Genomic DNA, 23,670 nt, shown 5'->3' with positions numbered 1-23,670 from the left:
GCCTGGTCATGCCACCAGGGGTGCCAGGATGGGGCACAGGTGGCAATGGAGTTGCCACAAAGGGTGTGGTGACACAAGGGTACAGGTGGCTATGGAGATGCCACCATGGGTGTGGTGACACAAGGGGACAGGAAGCCATGGAGGTGCCACCATGGGTGTGGTGACACCAGGACACACGCGGTTATGGACATGCCACCGTGGGTATGGTGACACCAAGGAACAGGTGGCCATGGAGGTGCCACCATGGGTGTAGTGACACCAGGACACACCTGGTCATGGTGGTATCACCATGGGTATGGTGACAGCAGGGGACACTTGGCCATGGAGGTGCCACCACAGGTGTGGTGACACCAGGGCACACGTGGTTACAGACATGCCACCGTGGGTATGGTGACACCAAGGGACAGGACGCCATGGATGTGCCACCATGGGTGTGGTGACACCAAGGGGCACATGGCCATGGAGGTGCCACCATGACCGTGACAGTGCCAGGGGGTACGTGTCCATGGGGTGGCAATGCCAGTGGGTGTGGCAGTGTGACAATGACAGGCCATGCACAGGGCCAGCCCTGCAGCCGTGCCCAGTGCTGGCTCCCCAGGACCCCCCACCCCTTTTGGGGTCCCCTCTGGGGGTGGCAGCAGTCCCAGTGTGCCAGCTGTAGGTCTTCAGTTGGGCGGGGGGCTCGGGGGGAAGCCAGGGGGGCTTCCACCTCCATCAGCTGGAGAGGGGCAGGAGAAGAGTTTGGGGGTTCTGGGGGTGAATTTGAGGGTGGTGAGATGGGGAGAGTAATTTTATGGGGTCCTGGGGGTGGATTTGGGCGTGGTGGGATGGAGGGAGTAATTTTGGGGCTGGATTTGGGGTTGTGGGCTGGAGGGTAGGGATGGGGGTAGTCACTTTGGGGACTCCAGGGGCTGGATTTGGGCATGGTGGGGTGGGCATCCCTGCCTTGGGGGTTCCCAAAATTTGGGGTTCCAAATCTAACCATCCAGGTGTCCCAATTTTTGAGGTGCCCAATCCAAGGGTCCCAATTTTTTGGGTTCTCCTGCCCATCTAGGGGGTCCCCAGCCAGTGGGGACCCGTGCCAGCCCCTCGCAGTCCCCACCCATGCCAGGGACAGGGTGACACGGTGACAGGCTGACAGGGGGAAAACCACATAATCACGGAGCGATTATATGTGGTGCTTTTTATTTAAGAGCTCTGGGAATCAAGGTATTACCCAAATCTGATTTCGACCATACATCTGAGATGATCATGTTTTTATACTCTATCGTTATATAACTTTCATGTTAATTATTAAACTTATATCGTTCTATTGTATACATAGATTTCAGCTAAGCATAGCCCCCCTTTAAATTTCCAACATAGTTTCTCATGATTTTTCTTATGGTTATATAAAAATTATATTTAATTACTAAACAATCATCACATCTAACAATTATATCATTTATCATACTGCTTATGCAGGTGCAGTTGATCTGGAAAAACACAAAGCTTAACATTTTAGATTCTATCTTTAACTTTTTCCAGGGCTCCACTATCACTGCCACCCCCATGTGGGACCGGAGTTGTTTCTTTTGCGCCCCCGTCGCACTTCCCCTCCCTCCCCCACACCCTGGAGACCCCTCTGATTCTCCCTTTGTCATCCCCTCTGCAGGGAGGGTATTGGTGGCACCACAGGACCCCCTTTCTGGTACATCCCAGAAGTGGCACTTGCTCTTTTTGTCACCGTCACCCGCCAGTTTGCCACCAGCGCCCCAAAGAGAGAGGGGTGACCCACATCCTACAGGAGGGGGGTTGACCACATTTCGGGGTCTCCCTCACCACTTCCACCCCCCCAAGGATGCTGTGCGACCCTGCACTCCCCCACCCTCACCTCCTCCTCCTCCCCCTTTACCTGTGCCCCAGGAAGTGATGCCGCTGCTCCCACTGGGGACACACCGGTGACACCGAGGGGACACCATGGGTCACCTCTCAAAGGGACTGCAGGGTCACAGTGGCTCCTCGAGTCCCCCTGATGTAACAGCTGGGGGGACTTGGATGCTGTGGTGACAATCTGAGGGGTGGGTGCTCATTCTGGGGTCTCCAGGGTGGGTCCCAAATCCCTTCCAATCACCCCAAAGTCATCCCCCAGCCCTCGCCTCAGTTTCCCTCTCACTCTGCAGGGACCATGTGGAGCTGATGTTCTGGAATTGGGTTTATTTTGGGAGATTTTGGGTTGGGGGCTACTGGGATGGGCTGGTGGGACAGTGGTGTGGGACAGTAGTGTGGTCCAGGGTATGGCCAGGCTGGGGGGCTGCAGGGCCAGGGGCTGTTCAGACCAGTGTCCAGCTGGGATCCATGGCTCTGGTGTCCATCTGGACCAGGGTCCATCCAGAGTGGGATCCATGGCTCTGGTGTCCATCTGGACCAGGGTCCATCCAGAGTGGGATCCATGGTCTCATGTCCATCTGGACCAGTGTCCATCAAGAGTGGGATCCATGGTCTCGTGTCCATCTGGACCAGGGTCCAACCTCTCCTGCCCCATCCATCCCATACTCTCCGGCCAGGGCCACTCCTCACTGCAGAGTGGACAAGACCCTCGGTCAGTGCCAAGATGACCCCAAACCCCATCCCAGCAACCCTGCCAGGTCACCAACCCCGAGCCCCAGTGTCACTGGTGTCCCCTGGAAGCCAGGCCAGCTCTGGAACTCCTGGAAAAGGAGATCCACAGTCCTGGGCTGGGGACTCAAGGGCATCCAGGATGGTGAGCACTGAGTCCATGTGGTGTGGAGGGGCGGCTGGGGACACAACTGAGGACACACCTGAGGGGAAGGGGGTGAGGGGTTAAGGGGTAGGGAGAGGGTTGGAGGGCGGGATGCACCCAAAAATTTGCCAAAGTCAAAGGGGAGGATGCCCATAATTGGGAGGAAGGATGGAAAATAGGGAAAGGATCCAAAATAGGGGGGAACAGACCCTAAATAGGGGGGAAGTGACCCAAAACAGCGAAAGGACCCAAAGGACAGAGAAAGGATCCAAAATAGGGAGGAAAAGACACAAAATAGGGAGAAGGGACGCAAAAGAGGGGGAAAGGATCCAAAACAGAGGGAAAAATATCAAAGTGGGGGGAAAGGACCAAAATCAGAAGACAAAGGGTGTCACGGGAACGAAGCTGTTCCTGCATTTGGGGCACTCACAGGGCTGCCCTTAGTGGTGGCTCTGTTGGTGTCTGCTCAAGGCAGACCTCTCTGAGAAGCTCTTCCCACACTCAGAACACTCTTAGGGCCTCTCCCTGGTGTGGATGCGCCGGTGGGTGACGAGATTGCAGTTGCGGGTGAAGCCCTTCCCGCAGTCAGGGCAGCGGAAGGGCCTCTCATCTGTGTGAAGCTGCTGGTGCAGAATGAGACTGGAGCTGATTGGAAACGTCTTCTTGCATTTATCGCACTCGAAGGGCCTCTCCCCAGTGTGGATCTTCTGGTGGCCAACCAGGTGGGACTTTGACATGAAGCTCTTCCCACACTCCTCACACTTGAAGGGCCTCTCCCCGGTGTGGCTACGCTGGTGGACAATCAGTTCAGACCTCGACCTCAAGCTCTTCCCACACTGCTCACACTTACACTCCCCATGCTTGTATGGGCGTTTCAGCCCTGTGTGGATTCGCATGTGCCGGGTCAGGTGGCAGCTCTTGTGGAAGCTCTGCCCACACTCCTCACACTTATAGGGCCGTTCCCCGGTGTGGCTTCGCTGGTGGATGGTCAGTTCAGAGTTCGTCCTGAAGCCCTTCCCACACTCAGCACACTCGTAGGGCCGTTCCCCCGTGTGGGTCCTCAGGTGGGCAGTCAGGGTGGAGTGCTGGGCGAAGCTCTTTCCACACTCAGCACACTCGTAGGGCCTCTCCCCGCTGTGGGTGCGCAGGTGGATGATGAGGACAAACTTGTCCTTGAAGCTCTTTGCACAATGGGGGCAGCAAAAGGGCCTCTCATCTGTGTGACTCCGCTGATGCCTGACGAGACAGGAACTGCTCCGAAACCTCTTCCTGCATTTATCACACTCGTAGAGCTGTTCCCCGGTGTGATTTCTCTGGTGGATGGTCAGTTCAGAGTTCATCCTGAAGCTCTTCCCACACTCCCCACATATGTAGGGCCCTTCCCCAACGTGGATTCTCATGTGGCGGATCAGCTTGGATCTGAAATTGAAGCTCTTCCCACATTCTGAGCACTTGTGGGGCTTCTCCCCATCCTGAACCTGCTCATGGACTCCCAGCTCTGAGCTCCGGCCGCCTCCCCGGTCCAGGGTGGGTCTTTCCTCCTCAGATCCCCATGATCGGCGTTTGCAGCCCCTCCTCATGTGGGGTCTCTGGGGCTTTTCCTCCGCATTGGGTTCTTGTGCTGTGGAGCCGCTCAAAACAGCCTCTTCCACGAGGTTCTGCTGTGGGGATTTCTCCTCCCTGCTCTCCATGCTCAGCTCCTGCTCTGGGGGAGGAAAGACAAGGAGAGGATGGGATTTGCCTCCGTGCCACAGGGAAGGACAAGGAGATCCCCCAGTGCGTCCCCAGCAGGACAGCTTTGGCAGCAGGGTGGTCCTGCAGCTGGGGGCCGTGCTGGGCTGGGAGATGGAGCAGGAGAGAGGGGGAAAGGGGCACTGACTTCCTCCTCACCTGCTTTAAGCTCCCGGGACATCTTCCTTGCAGCCTCCTCCTCCTCCTGCATCAGGCCAAGGTTTGGGAATGGGAAATCCTGGTGTGGAGGTGTAATATGTAATGTAAAGTAATTCATGTGTAGGGGGAAAATGTATAAAAATCAATTGAAAATAAATTAAACATCACAGGAGCCTCTGACCATGGACAACCTAGAGACAGATTACCTCACTGAAGCTGTGAAACTCCTGGTGGCAGCAGGAAAAGAATGCCACCTTAGCAAATGAAATAACCTGGCTGGTGCAAAGATGGGCTTCCCCTGGAACCACCGGGAACACCCAAGGACGATCAGTACTTGATAAGTATAATCAATCAAGATAACCCAGGTGGTTAAAAACATACATCTGAATACAGGACTTCTCCTGACATTATGAGTGCCCACCACCGCCCAAGAAATAGCAATTGTCCAGCCCTGCACAGTAAAAAGAAACTTCATACTTATGCGGGGTGACAAGAAATCGGGACACCCCTGACTCGGGCAGAAAAAACTGTAAAAAACAGCCCCCTCGGGGACGGCATTTGTGAACAGAAGGAGATCCGATGCGATAGAGGTCGAGTCCAGGTTCACCCAGAGCCAACCCCGGGCTCGATGCTCTCTTTGACTGTGGCTTTTTGAGGAGCGTATTTCTGGTAGCGAAAATAAAATCTTTCCCATTTATAAATTTGGCTTTCTCGTCGATCATTTATAACAGGGGGAAAACAAGGTTGAGTGTGTTGGCTTTGATGGTCCCGCTGCCCAAGTGCAGCTGGAGAAGTCAGCGCCCCTTTCAGCCTCGGGGCGCCCGGAGCCCGCTCATCCCCAGCCTCCCGCACCCCTCCAGGCAGCCGGTTTGTCCCCCGGCTCCGGGATCGCCCCTCTGCGCTCTCCCTGCTCCGGGGTGTGGTAAATAGGTACGATGCGTGCCCACAAAATTGAAACAATAATCAATATTGATACAGTAATTAATATTTGGAAACAATAATAAAACAGTTAAAAGTTGTAATGCCAAGAAAGAAAGGGAGAGGAGCGGTTCCACATCCCCCCCCTTCCCTGCAAAAGTTCAGGGACAGGAAAAAGCAAGAGATAACAGTTACTAAAAATTAGGAAAAAGAAGGGAAAATCTCGTTGGGTCTCAGGAAAAAGCCAGCTATAAGAGATTTATTGCTTTGAGACTTAAATGTAATAATATGTTACTTTTGGCTTACATTGTATGGCTTGGGGCACATGTGTAACCCAGGGGTGAGTTGAAGGACATCGAAGAAGAGGAGAGGTCTTCATCAAAAACGACCCCCAAAGACTTGTGCGACCACCAAAACGAGTGGTGGAGCATGCACGGTAAAGGTGATGAGGGCGGAGGTAGAAGTGTGATGAATGGAAAATGGGAGGACATGGCATTGACACATGGCATATAAGGGGGGAAACTTCACTTGGCAAGCTTGTACGTGAGGTGGCAAGGGTGCAGAACCCTGCACTCCGTACCCTGCGGTTATCTTTTACTTATGCGCTATTATTGGAACCAAATTATCCCTTCTTTTAATCAAATTATATTGTCAGTATTTCAAGTGTATCCAATTTTATATATTTTCTAAACTATTCAATTAAAATTGCTGCTACCTCTAATATTGTTTGGTTTTTTTTGATGATGGGATAATTGGGCAAACAAAACAGGGGCTCCCCGTTCCCCCTGGCTCTTGCGGGTATCCCCAAACCCGGTATCTCCTCCTCCCTGCCGGTCCGGGGCGATCGCAAAGTGGGACCCCCCCCCCAAGATCCCTGCAGGGGCATTTCCGGCCCAGCTTTGGGGTCCTGCAAGACCCAAACATCCCCTGTCCCACAAAAAAAATCCTTCCGGAGCGGTCCCCCCCCGCCCCGCCGATGGATTTGGGGCTCCCCCTCCCCGCTCACCTGCGGGTTCCGGGGGGACGATGCAGCCGGAGCGGGGGGAGCTGCGGCCGGAGCGTGCGGGCGGGGGAGTCCCGTGGTGTTGGGGATGCTCATCTTCGTTCTCTTGTTCCGGTCTCCCTCCTCTTCCTCCCGCTCCTCCTCCGTCCCAGCCCGGCCCGGGCAGTGCCGACACCCAGAAGCAGCCGCGCTCTGCCCTGGGGGGCGGGTTCCGAAACAACCCCGTCCCGCGCGGCACTGGGAGCGATCCTGGGAGCACCGGGACCGATCCTGAGATCAGCGGGAAGGAACTCGGAGCGCTTTCCCTGCCAGTCCCGCTCTTACTGGGAGCACTGGGAGGGAACTGGGAGCAAACAGCGCCCGGACGCGGCTGCAGCCGGCGCTGGGCGGGGCCAAACCGCAGGGAGTGGTTATGCAAATACGGGAGCGATTCTGCGCTGGGATTGGTGGGCGGGAGCAGCGCGGGGTTTGCTCGGTTATGTGAGGGCGGGGAGGGGCCGGAGCGATGGCGGCGGCGTCCGGTGAGAGGGGACAGGGAGCGGGAATGGAGACAGGGAGCAGGACCGGGGAAGGGGATAGGGACCAGGAATGGGAGCAGAGATGGCGACACAGTCCGCAAACGGAGACAAGGACCAAGGAGGAACATGGAAACAGCAACCGCAGAGAGAATATGGGCTGGGGATTGGTGCTCCAAAGTGTCCCAGTGAAAGCCAGCAGGGGCTGTGAGCTCTGCAGCTGGGCCTCCCCTGCGCTGCTGCGGCCCAGGGCCCAAAGGCGGGGGCTGCAGCCTCGCTCCTGTCTCACGAACAGGAGCCTCCTCCAGGCCCGTGGCCCCTGCATGGCCCCAGCGTGAGGGAGGGCTCTGAGGCACAGCGGCTGCTGGCAGGAGGGGCTGCTCCGGCCACCTGGGGGCCTCTGAGAAATGCCCAAAGCCTTGTGCTCTCTGCAGCTGGCCAAGGACAGCAGCGGGGCTGAACGGTTCGTGTGGCACAGCCAGCCCGAGCTGTGCAGCCCTCAGGGCTCCATGGGAGAGGCGGCCCTCGGGAATGGGACCGGGAGTACGGGACTGGGACCAATACTGGGATGGGGCATGGATACAGGGACAGGAAATACAGGACTGGGGACAAGGACATGAATGGGGACACGGACCAGGACTAGGACCAGGAATATGGGAGAGGGTCTTGGAATGGGACCAGGAATGGGAATATGGGAACAGGACAGGGAATACAGGAATGGAAATCTGAGAAGAGCATTGGGACCAGGAATAGGAACAGGACAGGGAATGTGGGACAGAAACAGAAATTGAGACCGGGAGTGGGATTCACGCTGGGATGGGAGCACAACGTGTCCCAGTGCAGGGTGACATGGGAACGGGAGGGAGAGAGGGATCCTGCACAGGGGACACCGGGAACTGGGACGGGGGGACATGGGGACAGTCCTGGGCCAGGGGCTCCTTGATCAGCTGCCCCAGAACCTCCACCGGGGTCTCCCAGTGCAGCTGGAGCTGCTTGGCCTGGGGTGCCCAAAGGCCTGAGCAACCCCCAAGTCCCTCCCAGGAACCCTCAGCTCCCTCAAACCAAGCATCCCCCACATCCCCTGCAAGATTCCCCCATGTCCCCGTCCTTGCCTTAGTTCAACATCTTTATTTTTACCCAGTTTTTGGGTTTTTTGAAAGGACAAAGAGAAATTAAAAGAATATCAAGGGTACAGGGAGCCAGGAAGAATTGGAGCCCCCCAGGCAGGTGTCTTCCCAAAATGGATCACCAGCACCAAGGATCACCGGGGCTCTGCCCACCTCGGGTCACTGGGGATCATCCAGCCTGGACTGTCCCATGGGGGATGGAGCTGGAGCAGTGCACGGAGCTCTTCCTGCACTCAGGGCACTCACAGGGCTGCCCTTAGTGGTGCCTCCATTGGTGTTGGGTCAAGGCTGAGCTCTGGCAGAAGCTCTTCCCACACTTGGGACACTCATGGGCCTGTGACATCACAAGGAGCGGAGATGGATGTCAGGCACCCACCAAAGCTGCTCTCATTCCCTTCCAGAGATGGAGAGAAGAGAGAAAATAGAATGAAGTCTTCATAGGTTGAGTTAAGGACTGGGACAGATCACTCAGCAAATGCCATCATGGGCAAAACAGTTCAAAATTAGAAAGATTAATTGAATTTATTGCTATCAATCAGAGCAGGATAGTGAGAAGTAAAAGAAGGCTTTAAAAACACCTTCTGTCCATCCCTCCCTCCCTCCCAGCTCTGTCTCCTCCCCCAGTGGGTGCAGGCAGACAGGCAATGGGGATTCTGCTCAGTTCATTCCTGTTGTTTCTCCTGCTGCTTAAGGAGAGGAGTTGTTCCCCTGCTGCACCATGGGGTCCCTCCTGGAGACACTTCTTCATGAACTTCTCCAAGGAGAGTTCATCTCAGGGACAGCAGCTCTTCACAAACTGCTGCAGCGTGCCTCACTCTCCCATGGGCTCACATGGAAGGACCCTGCTCCATCATGGGCTCCTCTCTCCATGGGTTTGCAGGCCCCTGCCTGGTCCCTGCTCCAGCACAGGTTTCTCATGGGGTCACAGCCCCTGCTCAGGCACCCCCTGCTCCAGCACGGGCTCCTCCAGGTGCTGCAGGTGCATCTCTGCTCTCCAGGCCCTCCATGGGCTGCAGGGGCCCAGCTGCCTCCCCAGGGGCTGCCCCAGGGAACCTCAGGGCAATCAGCTCCAGCCCCTTGTCCTGCCCTGCCCTGGGGGGGTGCAGAGTTGTTCCTCTCTCACATGTTCTCACCCTGGTCACAGCTACAACTACATGATAACCAATTTTCATAAATCTCTTATCCCAAAGGTGTTACCACCATTTCTAACGAGCCCAACCTTGGCCAGCGGCTGGTCTGTCCTGGAGCTGCCTGGAATTGCCTCTGTGGGACATGGAGAAGCAGCTGCTTCCATCATCCTCTCACAGAAGGTGCTCTTAGGGCCCCCTCTTACCAAAACCTGGCCATGCAAACCTAGTATAAGTGTGATAGGATTTTATTACCATTATTCATTCTTATTGCTAATTTGACTACTTTTGCTCTTAATATTACAGTTGTTACTAGTATTTTTTAATCTTTTTGACTCTATATTAAGAGTGTCTATAGTAGAACTTGAAACAAGAGTTCTTAATTGCAAGTAGAAGTTGTCATTTTTCCAGCCTCTTGCCCTGCCCTGTTCTGTGTCATTGCTGTGTGTGAAGCTGCTGCTGCCAGGGCTCCCCATTTCCCCAGTTTGGGAAATTCGATGGCATTGCTCACATGTCAGAAAGAGAGGGCTCATTCCAATCAAATGCATTGCCTGAACTCTTCTAGTCACAGTGTTGGAAGCTTGTTTTGTAATGTTGCTGACTTTCTCAGCACCTGTTAATATTTGTGATTTTATGACAAAATGTTCTGGGATGGGATTTTGCAAGATTCTGTAATCAGTGTTCAGTTTTGCTCTTGGATTTCTTAATGGTGTGTCAGAACCGAATGCAGCATTTTGGGTGGGAAGCCTTCAGTCCTAGGATTGTCTCAGCAGCAGCTGGTTTTGCACATGTAAGCAGAGATAACAAAGTTTCCACGAACTGAATATTCAGCCTTGCGGCAGAATCCGCAGTGCCTGAGCGGCACCGGAGCTGCGGGAGCCTCTGCAGCCTGCGGGGTCGGACATCCCGACAAGGGGGACCCCGGGAGCCCGGAACGTGGACCCGGATAGGGGGGACCCTCTGCAGCCTGGAGATGTTGGGACCATGGACAAGGGAGACCCAGGGGTACCCCGGTATTGGAATATGAATCCCAATATTACCAGTTAGATTGTGCCTGGGCCAGTCTGACCCTCGCTGCTGAGCCAAAGGCAGCAGCTGTGGTGTATCACCCCAGAGACACCTTTAGCTTGCTGGTGATTGCAGCTGGGCACTAAAAAAGTCCAGGCTTGTTAGGAACTCCGTTTACCTCAGGAAGAAAACTTCAGGCGAAGGTGAAGAGAAAAAAAGGAGAGGATTCTGCTGGAGGGTTTAAAATCCAGAGGTTTATTCCATGGTGATGCAGGTCTGAATCTTGGGAAGAGCTCCAACAGAATACCCGACCGCATGGCCAGACTCACTTTTTAAGCTCAGGGGGAGGGGAGGGGACAGGTGAGCCACCAACCAGGTGGGAGGGGTGGGGTCTCAAGGGACGAGGGACACCTAGACAGGCCAATGACCTCTGGGCCTGAGGGGCATCCTTTGAACTCGACCAACCACACGACGCCTTGTTGGAATGTTAAGCCTGATTGACAGGACTCACTCGGCAAGGGACGAGGGCGGGGAGGGGAAGAGGGTTTTGGTACACCTGGGGAAGGGACCTGAAAGTTTGAAACACACCGCAACACCCCGGGGCCCTGAAACGGGGACCCCGCACAGCTGGTACCCCTGGAGCCCCTCTGACACCCACCTGGGAGCCCAGGGAAGGGAACCTCTGGGATTGCCAGGGGCCCCTGCAGCCCAGAGAGGGGGGACACCAATACACACTGGAGCTGCAGAAGGCCAGGCAGGAGGGACCCCTGAACCCCAAAGTGGAGAGACCAGAGCGGGGGAACTCCTGGGTGAATGGTTGTTTGGTGAATCCTGGTGGTTTGGGTTTTTATGAGGGTGGCTGAACCTTGGTGGTCTGGAGGTTTTTATGGGCACCAGACACCTGGTGACTTCTGGAGATGGAATTGGGCAGGAGGAACACCCAAGGCAACACACTCACACCTTGTTTTTCCCCCAAAAAGGGAATTTCAGTTCCCAAAGTTTGATCAGATGGAGGAGGAGACCATGAGGAAGATGAAGATGCCCTGGCAGCCCCAGGCAGGTGAGGAAGAAGTCAGTGCCCCTTTTCCCCTCTCTCCTGCTCCATCTCCCAGCCCAGCATCCATCCTTCCTTCCACCCTTCCTTCCTTCCTTCCTTCCTTCCTTCCTTCCTTCCTTCCTTCCTTCCTTCCTTCCTTCCTTCCTTCCTTCCTTCCTTCCTTCCTTCCTTCCTCCCTTCCTCCCTTCCTCCCTTCCTCCCTTCCTCCCTTCCTCCCTTCCTCCTTCCTCCTCCCTTCCTTCCTTCCTTCCTTCCTTCCTTCCTTCCTTCCTTCCTTCCTTCCTTTTTCTTGTTCCTTTCTCTCCTTGTCCTTCCTCACCCATACAAGGAGCTGATCTGAGAGGCTTGACAGGGCAGGAATTCAATGGGGACAAAAAGCCCTGGAGATCCCACATGAAGAGGGGCTGCAAACCCAGCCCAAGGAGCCGTGAGGAGGAAAGACCCACCCTGTAATGGGAAAGCTGCTGGAGATCCAGATGCAGCTTGGAGCTGGTGGTTCCTGAGCACCTTCATGGCAGGGAGAAGCCCTGCAAGTGCTTGGAATGTGGGGAGAGCTTCAGGCTGTGCTCCAGCCTCCTCACCCACCTTTGCATGCACCTGGCTGGGACCCCCTTTGAGCAGAGCCAGATTTGAGCCAGAATATTGGGAGTCCCAGAGCCAGCCTGGTGAGTGCACCCAGCACATCTCCCACTGGCCTGGAGCTGCTGCAAGTCCAGAACAGCCGGAGCAGGGCTGAGCTGGGGGAGCCAGGGGCTGGGGGGATCCACAGCAATAGGGGTTATTTGTGGGGCTGGCATGGGAGTTGTCCTCCTGCTCATCAACATCCTGTGCTTCCCAGAGCCCAGTCACTCCCAGTATGATCCCTGTTTCCCTCAGCATGGTTTCCAATTGCTCCCTGTTGCACCCAGTGTGATACCAGTGGCCTCTAGTATAGTCCCAGTCACTCCCTGTATGATCCCAGTCTCTTCCACCAGGGTCCCAGTCATGCCCAGTTGCCCTCAGTGTAGACCCAGTCACTCCCACTTGCTCCCAGTTGCCTCCAGCATGGTCCCTGTTGTTCCCAGTGTGGTCTCTGTCACTCCCAATAGGGTTACAGACACTCCCAGTATATCCCAGTTGCCCTCAGCATGCTTGGAGTCATTCCCAGTCACTCCCAGTAGGATCTCCGTATGATCCCAGGAGAGCCCAGTCACTTCCAGTAGGAGCTCATGGAGCAAAGCTCATGGAATGCCTGGAGGACCCAGCCAGAGGAGGGTCCCTCCAAGTTCTCTGGCTGCAGGAAGAGCCCCAAGGAGCAGAGGTGCCACCAGAGCCACCACCCCAAGTAGGAGGTGGTGACAGCTCTGCAGCCGGGGGCCGCGGGACCACCAGGGGGGCCTCCAGATGGACACCCCAGCAAGTGGCTCGCACAGCCCCTCCTCCTGTGCCCAAAACCCCACCCTTGGCATCCCTCATCCCTCCCTGCAGTCCCCTCTCCAACATCTGCAGGCCTCTGGGAAGAGCCCAAAGGGATGGAAATGCCTAAAACGGTGATGAAGTGCCTGAGCTGCTCCCAGCTGTGGCTGTTGCTGTCCACAGACCTTCCCTGGTCAGTGCCATGGGGGGCAGGGAAGGGATCCTGAGGGGATTGGAGGGGGCTTTTGGTGGCTCTTGAGGGCATTTCTGGTGCTAGGAGGGTGTAGGGGGCTTTTGAGGGGTCTCTGGGGGAGTTTTGGGAGTTCTGGAAGGGCTGTGCAGCTTAGAGAGAATTTGGGTGGGTCTTTGGAGGGGTGGAAGAGTTTTGATGGATCTTGGGGCCATTTCTGTTGCATGGAGTGGTTTGGGGATGAGCAGAGATCTGTGGGGTGGTTTGAGGGGGCTGGGAGGGGGTTTTAGGCAGTCATGACCCCCCAGAGCTGCCACCAGACCCTGCCCACAAGGTGCTGCTGGGGCACAGGGGCTCCATGTAGGGGTTTGTCTTCCTGGCACCCTGGGAGTGAGGGGGGATCCCCCTGGGCCGTGTGTGACCCTCCCATCCTGGTGTCACCCCCTCGTCCCTCCCCACAGGGCTCCTGCCCCAGCTCCTGCTCCCCCCAGAGGGAATCTGGGGAGGGGGCCCAGGGAGTGCACAGCCCCCACCAGGGGATGACCCCGGCCCAGCCCCTTTGTTCAGCACCACGCTGGGCTCGGGGCCGCAGGAGGAAGAGGCTGATGGGAAGCAGATCCTGCAGCTGGGACAGTGCTTGGGGTCAGGGCAAGGTCCTGCCCTGCACACCTGGCTCACGTGTGACCCTGCCCCAGGACATTCCCATCCCCACGGATCCCATCCCCAAAATCTCTCTTGGGATCCCTCACCTGTCTCTGCAGTCCCTGCTCCAACACCTACAGGCCTTTGGGAAGGGCCCTGATGCCGACAGAACTTAGATCAAAGTTACAAAGTGATGATGTTGCTTGAGTTGTAAGATATCAGTATAACCTGATAGATCTATATAACCTGATATCAACAGAACCTAAATCATGACTTTTTATATATCTAGATAAATATACCTAGATAACCTGAATCATACTTTTTTGTGCCTATATAACCTGATATAAATAACTTTGTACAGTGCAATGGCTTTTTTATGATTAACTAGTTGCTTAATGCTGAATAGACAGAAAAAAAAAGAAAAAAAACTCACCAGGTGGAGAGCTTCAGAGATAGATAGGGGTAGTACTAATGAGAAATTGTGCAAAGCCAATGAGCCACAAACCAAAGAATTTAGGCTGGTTAGGACCAGACACACCGAGGAACACCCTAACTGCACATGCTCCAAAGACAAAGTTGAAAACTTCAGATGCAGAGAAGGCCTTGAAAGCCTTTCCTAAAATGCCCCCCCTGCAAAACCAGGACAATCACAGACTCCTGACAGACCCCGAATTAGGAAAGTGCAAGTGCAGTGCAGAAGAACTATCTAATAACCCAGAGATCACACAATGTAAATGAGTTCTGGCAGGTGAGTAATGATGTTGTAGTGACACAATGACACTGAGCAACACCTACTGCATGAATATACCACAGTACGTGACATCTAAAAACACCGCTCTGTGAGGATTTATTTCCAGCTTATATTTCGGGCATCAGCCCAGAGGGATGGAATTTCCTACCCAGGGTCCCCACCAAGCCCAAGTGTGGATTTGCAGCCCACAATTTTCCCAGTTTGCCTCTCCTTTTCCCCACGTTGGATTCCCCCCATCCCCATCAGATGGCAGCAGCTGAGAGCCTCACGCTGCCCATCCCGGCCTCTCCCAGCTCAATCCCTGCTCCTGTGACTTCTAGAGATGGGCTTGGGCAGGAGGAATCCCCAGCTCTCACACCTTGTTTTCATCCCCAAACCAGGATTTCCCATTCTCAAACCTTGGCCCGATGCAGGAGGAGGAGGAGGCTGCGAGGAGGAGGAAGATGGCCCAGGAGCCCCAGGCAGGTGAGGAGGAAGTCAGTGCCCCTTTCCCCCTCTCTCCTGCTCCATCTCCCAGCCCAGCACGGCCCCCAGCTGCAGGACAACCCTGCTGCCAAAGCTGTCCTGCTGGGGACGCACTGGGGGGATCTCCTTGTCCTTCCCTGTGGCACGGAGGCAAATCCCATCCTCTCCTTGCCCTTCCTCCCCCAGAGCAGGAGCTGAGCATGGAGAGCAGGGAGGAGAAATCCCTGTACCAGAACCTCATGGAAGAGGCTGTTTTGAGCAGCTCCACAGCACAGGAATCCAACAGGGAGGAAAAGCCCCAGACATCAGGCACAAGGAGAGGCTGCAGACACAGATCACGGGGATCTGAGGGGGAAAGACCCACCCGAGGCTGGGGAGGCGGCCGGAGCTCAGAGCTGGGAGCAACTTCATGATGAGGAGAAGCTCCATGAGTGCTTGGAATGTGGGAAGAGCTTCAGCCAGAGCTTCAATCTCCTCACCCACATTCGGCTGCACACGGGGGAGCGGCGCTGGGAGTGTAGGGAATGTGGGAAGAGGTACAGGCACAGCTCCCACCTCTACCACCAGCGGGTGCACACCACAGAACGGCCCTACACGTGCTTGGAATGTGGGAAGAGCTTCAGTGTTCGATCCACTCTGACCTCCCACCAGAAGGTCCACACTGGGGAACAGCCCCTCGAGTGTTCCGAGTGTGGGAAAGGCTCGGAGCAGTTTGGATCTCCTCAAGCACAGCACACCAGTGTCCCGAGTGTGGGAAGACCTTCAGGCACAGCTGTAGCTTGATCCAACACAAACAGAGCCACCACTAAGAGAAGCCCTGAGAGTGCCCTGAGTGCGGGAAGAGCTCCCTGTGCTGCTCCAGCTCCAAGCCCCATGGGAGGATCCGCGCTGGATGGTCCCCAGTGATCCCCGGTGGGCAGAGCCCAGTGATCCGTGTTGGGAAGGCACCTGCCTGCGGGCTCCACATCCTCCTGGGTCCCCATGGCCTGGGTTTTCTTGTCATTTCTCTTTGTCCCTTCAAAACACCCAAAACTGGAGTAAAAAAATAAAGACATTGAACTAAGACATTGAGGGGGACATGGAGGAATCTTCCAGGGGATGTGGGGGATGCTGGGTCCAAGGGATTTGAGGGTTCCTGGGAGGGATTTGGGGGTTGCTCAGGGCTTTGGGCACCCCAGGCTGAGTGGCTCCAGCTGTGCTGGGAGGCCCTGGTCATGGTTCTGGGGCAGCTGATCAAGGCCCCCCTGCCCTGGGACTGTTCCCATCTCCCCCATCCTGGTTCCCGGTGTTCCCTGTGCAGGATCCCCCTCTCCCTGCTGTCACCCTCCTTTCTTCCGGCCCATTCCCATGTCACCCCACTCTTGGGCCCATTCTGCTTCCATCCCAGTCTGAATCCCATCCCCAGTCTCATTCCCTGTCCCTGTACTGTCTGTCTGGTTGTATTGCACTAACTTGTTTCTTTAGTTATTGTTCTGCACTGGGTGGTCTTGTTATTTTGCAGGGAATAGTTGATGTTGTATCACATGGTTTGTCCCGCACACACCCCTCTCCCCCAAAGCCCCAGTGCTGCTCTTGCCCTGGGTTACTCCTCCCCTCGGCCCTCCCATCAGTTGTATCCCATTGGCCGTGGCCTCTCTCCTCCGCCCCCCTTTCCCTGGGGTTAAAATCACCCGCGATCAGACACTTGATCTCTTTTCCCCTCTTGGACCACCCTGGAGTGATTCCACAGTTAAGGTGGGATTTTTGGTCCCGAGGAGAAGAGCGCCTACCGTCCTTTACTTTGGTCCTTGTGAGATAGTGAGGCCCGGGGGTCCAGAGCTGCCGAACCAGACCCCACAAAGGCCCTGGGTCAACCTTACGTTGCCGTTCCCATACTCCCAATCCCATATTCCCCATCCTGTTCCTGTATTCCCAATCCTACTGCTGGTCCCGCATTTCCATTTCTGTATTGCCTGTCTCACTCCCATATTCCCATTCCCACTCTCACGCCTGTGTTCCTGTTTCCAATCCTGATACCATCTTTCTAATCCCTGTCCCGTATTCTCTCTCTGGTTCCTGTTTCCATATTCCCAGTCCCATTCCAGGTCCCTCTCCCATTTTCTCAATCATATCCAGTCCCTGTCCCTATTCCCATTTCCGGTTGCAGTCCCAATAGCGTGGTCCTTGTTCTGGTCCCTGTCCCTATCTCCTATTTCCAGTCTCATTCCTGGTTCTATTCCCAGTCGCTGTCCCCATTCCTGGCCCTGTCCCCATTCCCGGTCCTGTCCCGGTCCCATTCCTGAGGGCTGCAGAGCTCGGGCTGGCTGTGCCACACGAACCGTTGAGCCCCGCTGCTGTCCTTGGCCAGCTGCAGAGAGCACAAGGCTTTGGGCATTTCTCAGAGGCCCCCAGGTGGCCAGAGCAGCCCCTCCTGCCAGCAGCCGCTGTGCCTCAGAGCCCTCCCTCACGCTGGGGCCATGCAGGGGCCACGGGCCTGGAGGAGGCTCCTGTTGTTGAGACAGGAGCGAGGCTGCAGCCCCCGCCTTTGGGCCCTGGGCCGCAGCAGCGCAGGGGAGGCCCAGCTGCAGAGCTCACAGCCCCTGCTGGCTTTCACTGGGACACTTTGGAGCACCAATCCCCAGCCCATATTCTCTCTGCGGTTGCTGTATCCATGTTCCCCGTTCCCATATTCTCCTCCTTGGTCCTTGTCTCCATTTGCGGACCCTGTCCCCATCTCTGGTCCCATTCCTGGTCCCTATTGCCTTCCCCGGTCCCATTCCCGGCCCCCATTCTCGTCTCCTGTCACCATTCCCGGTGCCATTCCCGGTCTCCATTCCCAGTCTCTGTCCATAGTCCCTGTCCCCTTCCCCGGTCCCATTCTCGGTCCCTATCTCCATTCTTGGTCCTGTTCCCGCTCCCTGTCCCCATTCCCGCTCCCTGTCCCCTCTCACCGGACGCCGCCGCCATCGCTCCGGCCCCTCCCCGCCCTCACATAACCGAGCAAACCCCGCGCTGCTCCCGCCCACCAATCCCAGCGCGCGACCGCTCCCGTATTTGCATAACCACTCCCTGCGGTTTGGCCCCGCCCACCGCCGGCTGCAGCCGCCTCCGGGCGCTGTTTGCTCCCACCCAGTTCCCTCCCAGTGCTCCCAGTAAGAGCGGGACTGGCAGGGAAAGCGCTCCGAGTTCCTTCCTGCTGATCTCAGGATCGGTCCCGGTGCTCCCAGGATCGCTCCCAGTGCCGCGCGGGACGGGGTTGTTTCGGAACCCGCCCAGGGCAGAGCGCGGCTGCTTCTGGGGGTCGGCACTGCCCGGGCCGAGCTGGGGGCGGAGGAGGAGCGGGAGGAAGAGGAGCGGCAGAGCCACGTTGGTTTCCGCGCCGCCTTCCCCCGCCGCTCAGGCCGAAGCTCCCCCGTCTCCTGCTGCATCGCCCCCTCCAGGAGCCGCAGGTGAGCGGGATGGGGGAGCTCCGGGAGGGTTTTTTCGTGGGGCAGGGGATGTTTGGATCTTGCAGGACCTCAAAGCCGAAACGTAAATTTCCCGTGGAGAGAGCATGGGCGGTCTCACGTTCGCCCGGTCCCGGCAAGCACTGGGGCAATCTCGGGCTGGGGGATGCCCGGGAGATCCGTGGGGAACTCGGGAGCCCCCGGAGCGGGGAGAGCGCAGAGGGGCGATCCCGGAGCCGGGGGACAAACCGGCTGCCTGGAGGGGTGCGGGAGGCTGGGGATGAGCGGGCTCCGGGCCCCCGAGGCTGAAAGGGGCGCTGACTTCTCCAGCTGCTCTTGAGCAGCGGCACCATCAAACCCAACGCGCTCAGCCCTTGTTTTTCCCCAAATCAGGATTTCCCATTCTCAAACCTTGGCCCGATGCAGGAGGAGGAGGCTGTGAGGAAGAGGAAGATGTCCCGGGAGCTTAATGCAGGTGAGGAGGAAGTCAGTGCCCCTTTCCCCTCTCTCCTGCTCCATCTCCCAGCCCAGCACGGCCCCCGGCTGCAGGACAACCCTGCTGCCAAAGCTGTCCTGCTGGGGATGCACTGGGGGGATCTCCTTCCCCTTCCCTGTGGCACGGAGGCAAATCCCATCCTCTCCTTGTCCTTCCTCCCCCAGACAAGGAGCTGAGGATGGAGACCAGGGAGGACAAATCCCCACAGCAGAACCTCGTGGAAGAGGCTGTTTTGAGCAGCTCCACAGCACAGGAATCCAATGGGGAGGAAAAGCCCCGGAGATCCCTCACGAGGAGGGGCTGCAAACGCAGATCACGGGGATCTGAGGAGGAAAGACCCACCCAGGGCAGGGAGGGCAGCCGGAGCTCGGAGCTGGGGGTCGATGAAGAGCTTCAGGATGGGGAGAAGCCCCACCAGTGCTCGGAATGTGGGAAGAGCTTCAGCAAGAGATCCTACCTGGTCCGCCATTGGAGAATCCACACAGAGGTTCGGCCATACGAGTGTCCCGAGTGTGGGAAGAGCTTCAGGAGGAGCTCCCACCTGACTGTCCACCAGAGGACCCACACCGGGGAGAAGCCCTTCAAGTGTGGAGAGTGTGGGAAGAACTTCAGCAAGCGCTGCAACCTGAACTACCACCAGCGGATCCACACTGGAGAGAGACCCTATGAGTGTGATAAATGCAGGAAGAGGTTTCAGAGCAGTTCTCATCTCCTCCAGCACCAGCCAATTCACTTAGATGAGAGGCCCTTCCGCTGCCCTGACTGCAGGAAGGGCTTCAATGACAACTCCACCCTCATCAGGCACCGCCGCATCCACACCGGAGAGGGGCCTGGGGCGAGGCCCTACGAGTGTGATCAATGCTCGAAGGCGTTTAAGACCAGCTCCCATCTCCTGCTGCACCTGCGCACTCACACAGACGAGAGGCCCTTCCGCTGCCCCGACTGCGGGAAGGGCTTCCAGCGCAACACCCACCTCACCAGCCACCGGCGCATCCACACCGGGGAGACGCCCTATGAGTGTCCCGAGTGCGGGAAGAGATTCCGGCAAAGCTCAGCCGTGACCCACCATCAACGGCGCCACCACTAAGGGCAGCCCTGTGAGTGCCCTGAGTGCAGGAAGAGCTTCCTGTGCTGCTCCAGCTCCATCCCCCATGGGATCCACCCTGGATGATCCCCTGTGATCCGTGGTGCCGGTGATCCCTGTTGGGAAGACACCTGGCTGGGGGGCTCCACATCCTCCTGGCTCTCCGTGGGTACCTGCACACATCCCCAGACCAACATCTGAAATCCATTTTATAGAGCTGATTTGTCCAGTCCTGACCCCAAAGAAAAATCACTTTTTGCCTCTTCTGGTGGCCTTAACAACACTGGATAGTCTTGGAGGTCTTCTCCAACATAAATCCATCGTTTTAATTCTCTCTGGCCCACAGATATCTTCCACAGCCAAATGGGGAGGGACTGGGACAAAACCCTCAATTTTGGACACAGTTGGGTGGAAACCCCTCCAAAAAAGGTTCTTCCCACCTGCCAAGCACATGGATGCTCTGCCAGCAGAGATATATAAATCGTTTGGGTTTTTTTTCCTTGAAACGAAAAGGTTTCTGTTCATTCCTTTCAAAGCCCTGAAACTGGGTAGAAATAAAGGCGTTGAACTAAGCCGTGCATGCGGACATGTGGGGGACAATGGCATGTGTAGGGCCATGGGGGGACATGGACATAGACAGGACCATGTGGGACATGGTGGAACACAGACATGGATGGGAACATGGCAAACATGCATGGGGACATGAACTGGGACAGCGTCAATGCCACCACCACAGTGCCACCAGCACCTTCATCTGGGCCATGGCAAAGTGCTGCCTGATGCAGTTCCTGCCACCACATCCCCACTGTCACCACCGTGGTGTCCCAGCTGAATGTCACCACCCATCAGGGCAGGGTGGGGACATTGTTCAGCTGGTGACAAGTGGCCCGGAAGCGAGTGACAGCCACCAGGGTGTCCCAGGGCCACCGCACTCAGGGGACCTCAACTGCCCCTGGGGACAGGGGAAAAGGTCAGTGTCACCTGGCGGGTCAGGTTGCCCTGCACTGGGTGTCACCAGAGGCGTCCTGGTGGCAGCATCCACACAGGTGTGGCAACACTGTCCCCTGATGTGTGTCATGGTTGCATCGTGTCCCCTCCTCCCCTCTGTATGTCCCTATCCCCCACCATGGCTCCCTGTCACCCCTCTGTGTGTCCCCATCCTGTCCTGTGTGTCCCTGTCACCCCTCTGTGTGTCCCTGTCCCTCCCCCTATGTCCCTGTCCCCACCCCTGGTGGGGCTGAAGTCCCCAAGGTCTTGGGGTTGTGTCCTGCAGGGTCTCTTTGTGTCCTGCAGGGTGTCCCCGTGTCCCTCAGGATGTTCCCATGGCTGCTCCTGGCACTGAGTGTCTGCGCCCACCCTGGCACAGGCAGAGTCCTGCCATGGCACCTGTGACACCCCAAGACATCCCATGACACCCTTTGATTTTGAGTCCTTCCCCCTCATTTTTGGGTCCATTCCCCGTGCTATGGGTCTCACTTCAAACCAGCCCAGAACTCCCCAAAATTCCTCAGCCATGATGTCCACGCATCCCCCTGGAAGTCCCCCCAGGCTCTCGGCCACGGAACTGTTGCTGGTGACATTGAGCCACAGGATCCACAGGCTGTCCCCAAGGGTGGCCCCTCCAGTGGCCCCTGCTGCAACAGGGCCCTCATGGTGGCCAGGACTGCAACCCCAAACATCAGTCAGTGACCCCTAAAATTCATCTGGGATCCCAAAAATTCACCAGGGATCCCAAAAATCCCATTAGAGAGCCCTGGCCCCAAATCCATTGTGACAGGTTCCGCATGCTGACCGGTACTGCGACCCCAAAAATTCATCACAGATCCCAAAACCTCCCAAAATTCATCAGGGATCTCAAAAATCCATCAAGGATCCCAAAATCCCCTGCTGGGGACAATCCTGATGTGTCCCTTAAGGAGTTGAGGACACCCCCAGGATGTCCACCTGTTGTAGTGTGTTTTCTTTATTTGGCAGGTTCTCTGTGTAATTTGTGGTTTTGCAACCCCTCTGTATTGGCCTCCCCGTTATTCAGTTTAGTTCTCTTTGTTACCCACCTACTCCCTGCCAAGTTTCAAACCTCCCCCCCTTCCCAGCTGTTAACCCCTCCTGCCCCTACCTTTGCCCCAGAACCTTCCTTACTCCTCCTTCCATTAAATGTCAATCCCTGCCCGAACCTGCCCTCCCCTTTAGAAACTTCCCTGTCAGTTTTGTATCCTCCGAAACCCCATTGGTTTACTCAAGCTGTTCTCCTCCCTTGAAATCCTTCATTGGTTTACACATTGTATTCCCTGCCTTGTGTTCCACCCCCAGTTCCCCCAATTAGCTAGAGATTTTACCCTCCCTGAGACCCCCCCGTTTATAAGCTGTTGTCTGCCCTCTGTTCAGGGTCCTGGGATCCTGGGCTCGCATTGCCCCTCAGCCCGCAGGGCAGGTTTTGCCCCCGAGCAAGGCAGCACGGGCCGGATAGCTCAGTCCCTGCTGGGGACAGAGAGTCCAAATGCCCAGGCTGCTCGTAGCCGTGGCTACCTTAAGCAAGCTGAGTGGATATCAGCTCTTTAGTGATTATCAGCTCTCTTGGAATTCCAGCTCTTTGCTTGCTAAGGTGCCTGGCAGGCTATTGGGGGAAGCAGACGAGAGAGAAGAAAGGTCCTGGCGTTCCACAGCGATGGTTTTATTGGGGGATCTGTGAAGGGTTCCAGCGATGGCTCTTCTTCTGCCAAACGGGCCAAACCAGCCCCTTTTTATAGGGTACAAAGGGATCCAAACTTGTCCAATAGTAGGGATTGGGGGCAAGTGACCTATGGGGTTACAGAGATAAGCTGGGGTCCGAGAGGTGGAAGACAGGAGCTTATTTTGCTATTTCATCATGGCTCAGCAATTCCTATCGCTAAGCCTCAGCCCTCCATGGGGCCCTGGCCAATTCCATGGAGCCTGTACAGACTCAGGGAGTTTTGCCATCGAATAAAGTTCCCCCAGTTCCACCCCAGGGCCTGTGCTGCTGCCTTTTTGTTTCTGCGCCGAACCTCCACTGGCAGCTGGGATTCTGCGGAGCTCCAACGGGGGCTCTGTCGCGCCCCTGTTATCATCCAGCCGGGACTCAGCGCCCCGCGACAGATCGGCCACATCCACCCCTCCCCGCCCTGTGTGTCCCCCCTCACCCTCCCTGCCCTGGGGACATTTGGGGACACCCCTCTCACCCAGGTGTCGCTTCTGGGGGTCCCTGGTGAGCTGCACGGCCACGGCCAGGCCGATGCCCTAAGGTCCCCATTCTAATACACAGTACAGCACACAGCACATCTCAGTCCATCCCACAGAACACAGGCAATGAGCCAAAGTTAACCCTTCCCCAGTTTCTCCCTCAGAATCTGGGCAGTTGTCCTGGGTTGACTATATATGATGCTTTTATCCCCAATCGTCTCATTCTGTTTATGTTGAATAATAATAAGTTTTGTACCTTTAAGAGTGTTACAGAGAGTGAAGGGGGAGAGAGAAGAAGCGCGCAGTTTGTTTTCAGACACTGCACTCACTCCTCCACATTCCTGCTCCTGACTGTGTTGTCTGTGAACAGACAGCAGGGCAGAGAGCTCTTCTTTTGCTTTTTAGTTTGTGTTAGCTAGCTGAGGCAAAGAAGTTCCCTGGACTGTTTTTCTTTTTCCCTTTTCTTTGGACCTTTTGGAACTGCTCTGGACTGAACACTCAGGAGAGCACCGGCAGCTGCAGCTGTGGCCCACCGGGCCGGGCCGGGCCTGCGACAATTCCAGCACTGAGAGACTGATAGAGACTGAGTGAGCTGCTGCTTGAACCCAGGGTTTTCTCAGTTTGTCATCTCTTTTA

General features: G+C 56.3%; 2 protein-coding genes and 1 long non-coding RNA gene across 5 annotated transcripts; 2 read left to right on the top strand and 1 right to left on the bottom strand.

Annotated features, from left to right (window-relative positions):
- Positions 1–1,115: 1,115 nt before the first annotated feature.
- Positions 1,116–6,922, bottom strand: ZNF565 (zinc finger protein 565). Its single transcript, XM_064700850.1, has 3 exons — positions 6,558–6,922; positions 4,634–4,712; positions 1,116–4,448 (listed from the first exon to the last, which is right to left on the bottom strand). Exons 1-3 carry the CDS (start codon positions 6,648–6,650, stop codon positions 3,256–3,258), a joined length of 1,365 nt encoding a protein of 454 aa, XP_064556920.1. The 5' UTR covers positions 6,651–6,922; the 3' UTR covers positions 1,116–3,255.
- Positions 6,923–7,014: 92 nt separating this feature from the next.
- Positions 7,015–15,933, top strand: LOC135441309 (uncharacterized). Of its 3 annotated transcripts, XR_010438463.1 has the most exons (5): positions 7,025–7,075; positions 9,387–9,506; positions 11,312–11,391; positions 14,747–14,831; positions 15,018–15,933. It is a non-coding gene; the product is annotated as an uncharacterized LOC135441309 (long non-coding RNA). The 3 variants fall into 3 exon arrangements; XR_010438464.1 differs by lacking the exon at positions 9,387–9,506 and having other exon boundaries at positions 7,015–7,075; positions 15,018–15,926; XR_010438462.1 differs by lacking the exon at positions 7,025–7,075 and having other exon boundaries at positions 7,090–9,506; positions 15,018–15,925.
- A 2,994-nt stretch (positions 15,934–18,927) lies between these two features.
- LOC135441308 (zinc finger protein 239-like) lies at positions 18,928–23,394 on the top strand. Its single transcript, XM_064700851.1, has one exon. It carries the CDS (start codon positions 18,931–18,933, stop codon positions 19,837–19,839), a length of 909 nt encoding a protein of 302 aa, XP_064556921.1. The 5' UTR covers positions 18,928–18,930; the 3' UTR covers positions 19,840–23,394.
- The last annotated feature ends 276 nt before the right edge of the window (positions 23,395–23,670 follow it).

The sequence above is a fragment of the Zonotrichia leucophrys genome, unplaced genomic scaffold, assembly GCF_028769735.1.
Source record: "Zonotrichia leucophrys gambelii isolate GWCS_2022_RI unplaced genomic scaffold, RI_Zleu_2.0 Scaffold_233_80496, whole genome shotgun sequence".
In the NCBI taxonomy this organism is placed as follows: Eukaryota; Metazoa; Chordata; class Aves; order Passeriformes; family Passerellidae; genus Zonotrichia; species Zonotrichia leucophrys.
The sequence above is the reverse complement of the archived record's forward strand: the minus strand, read 5'-3'. Positions and strand labels throughout refer to the sequence as shown.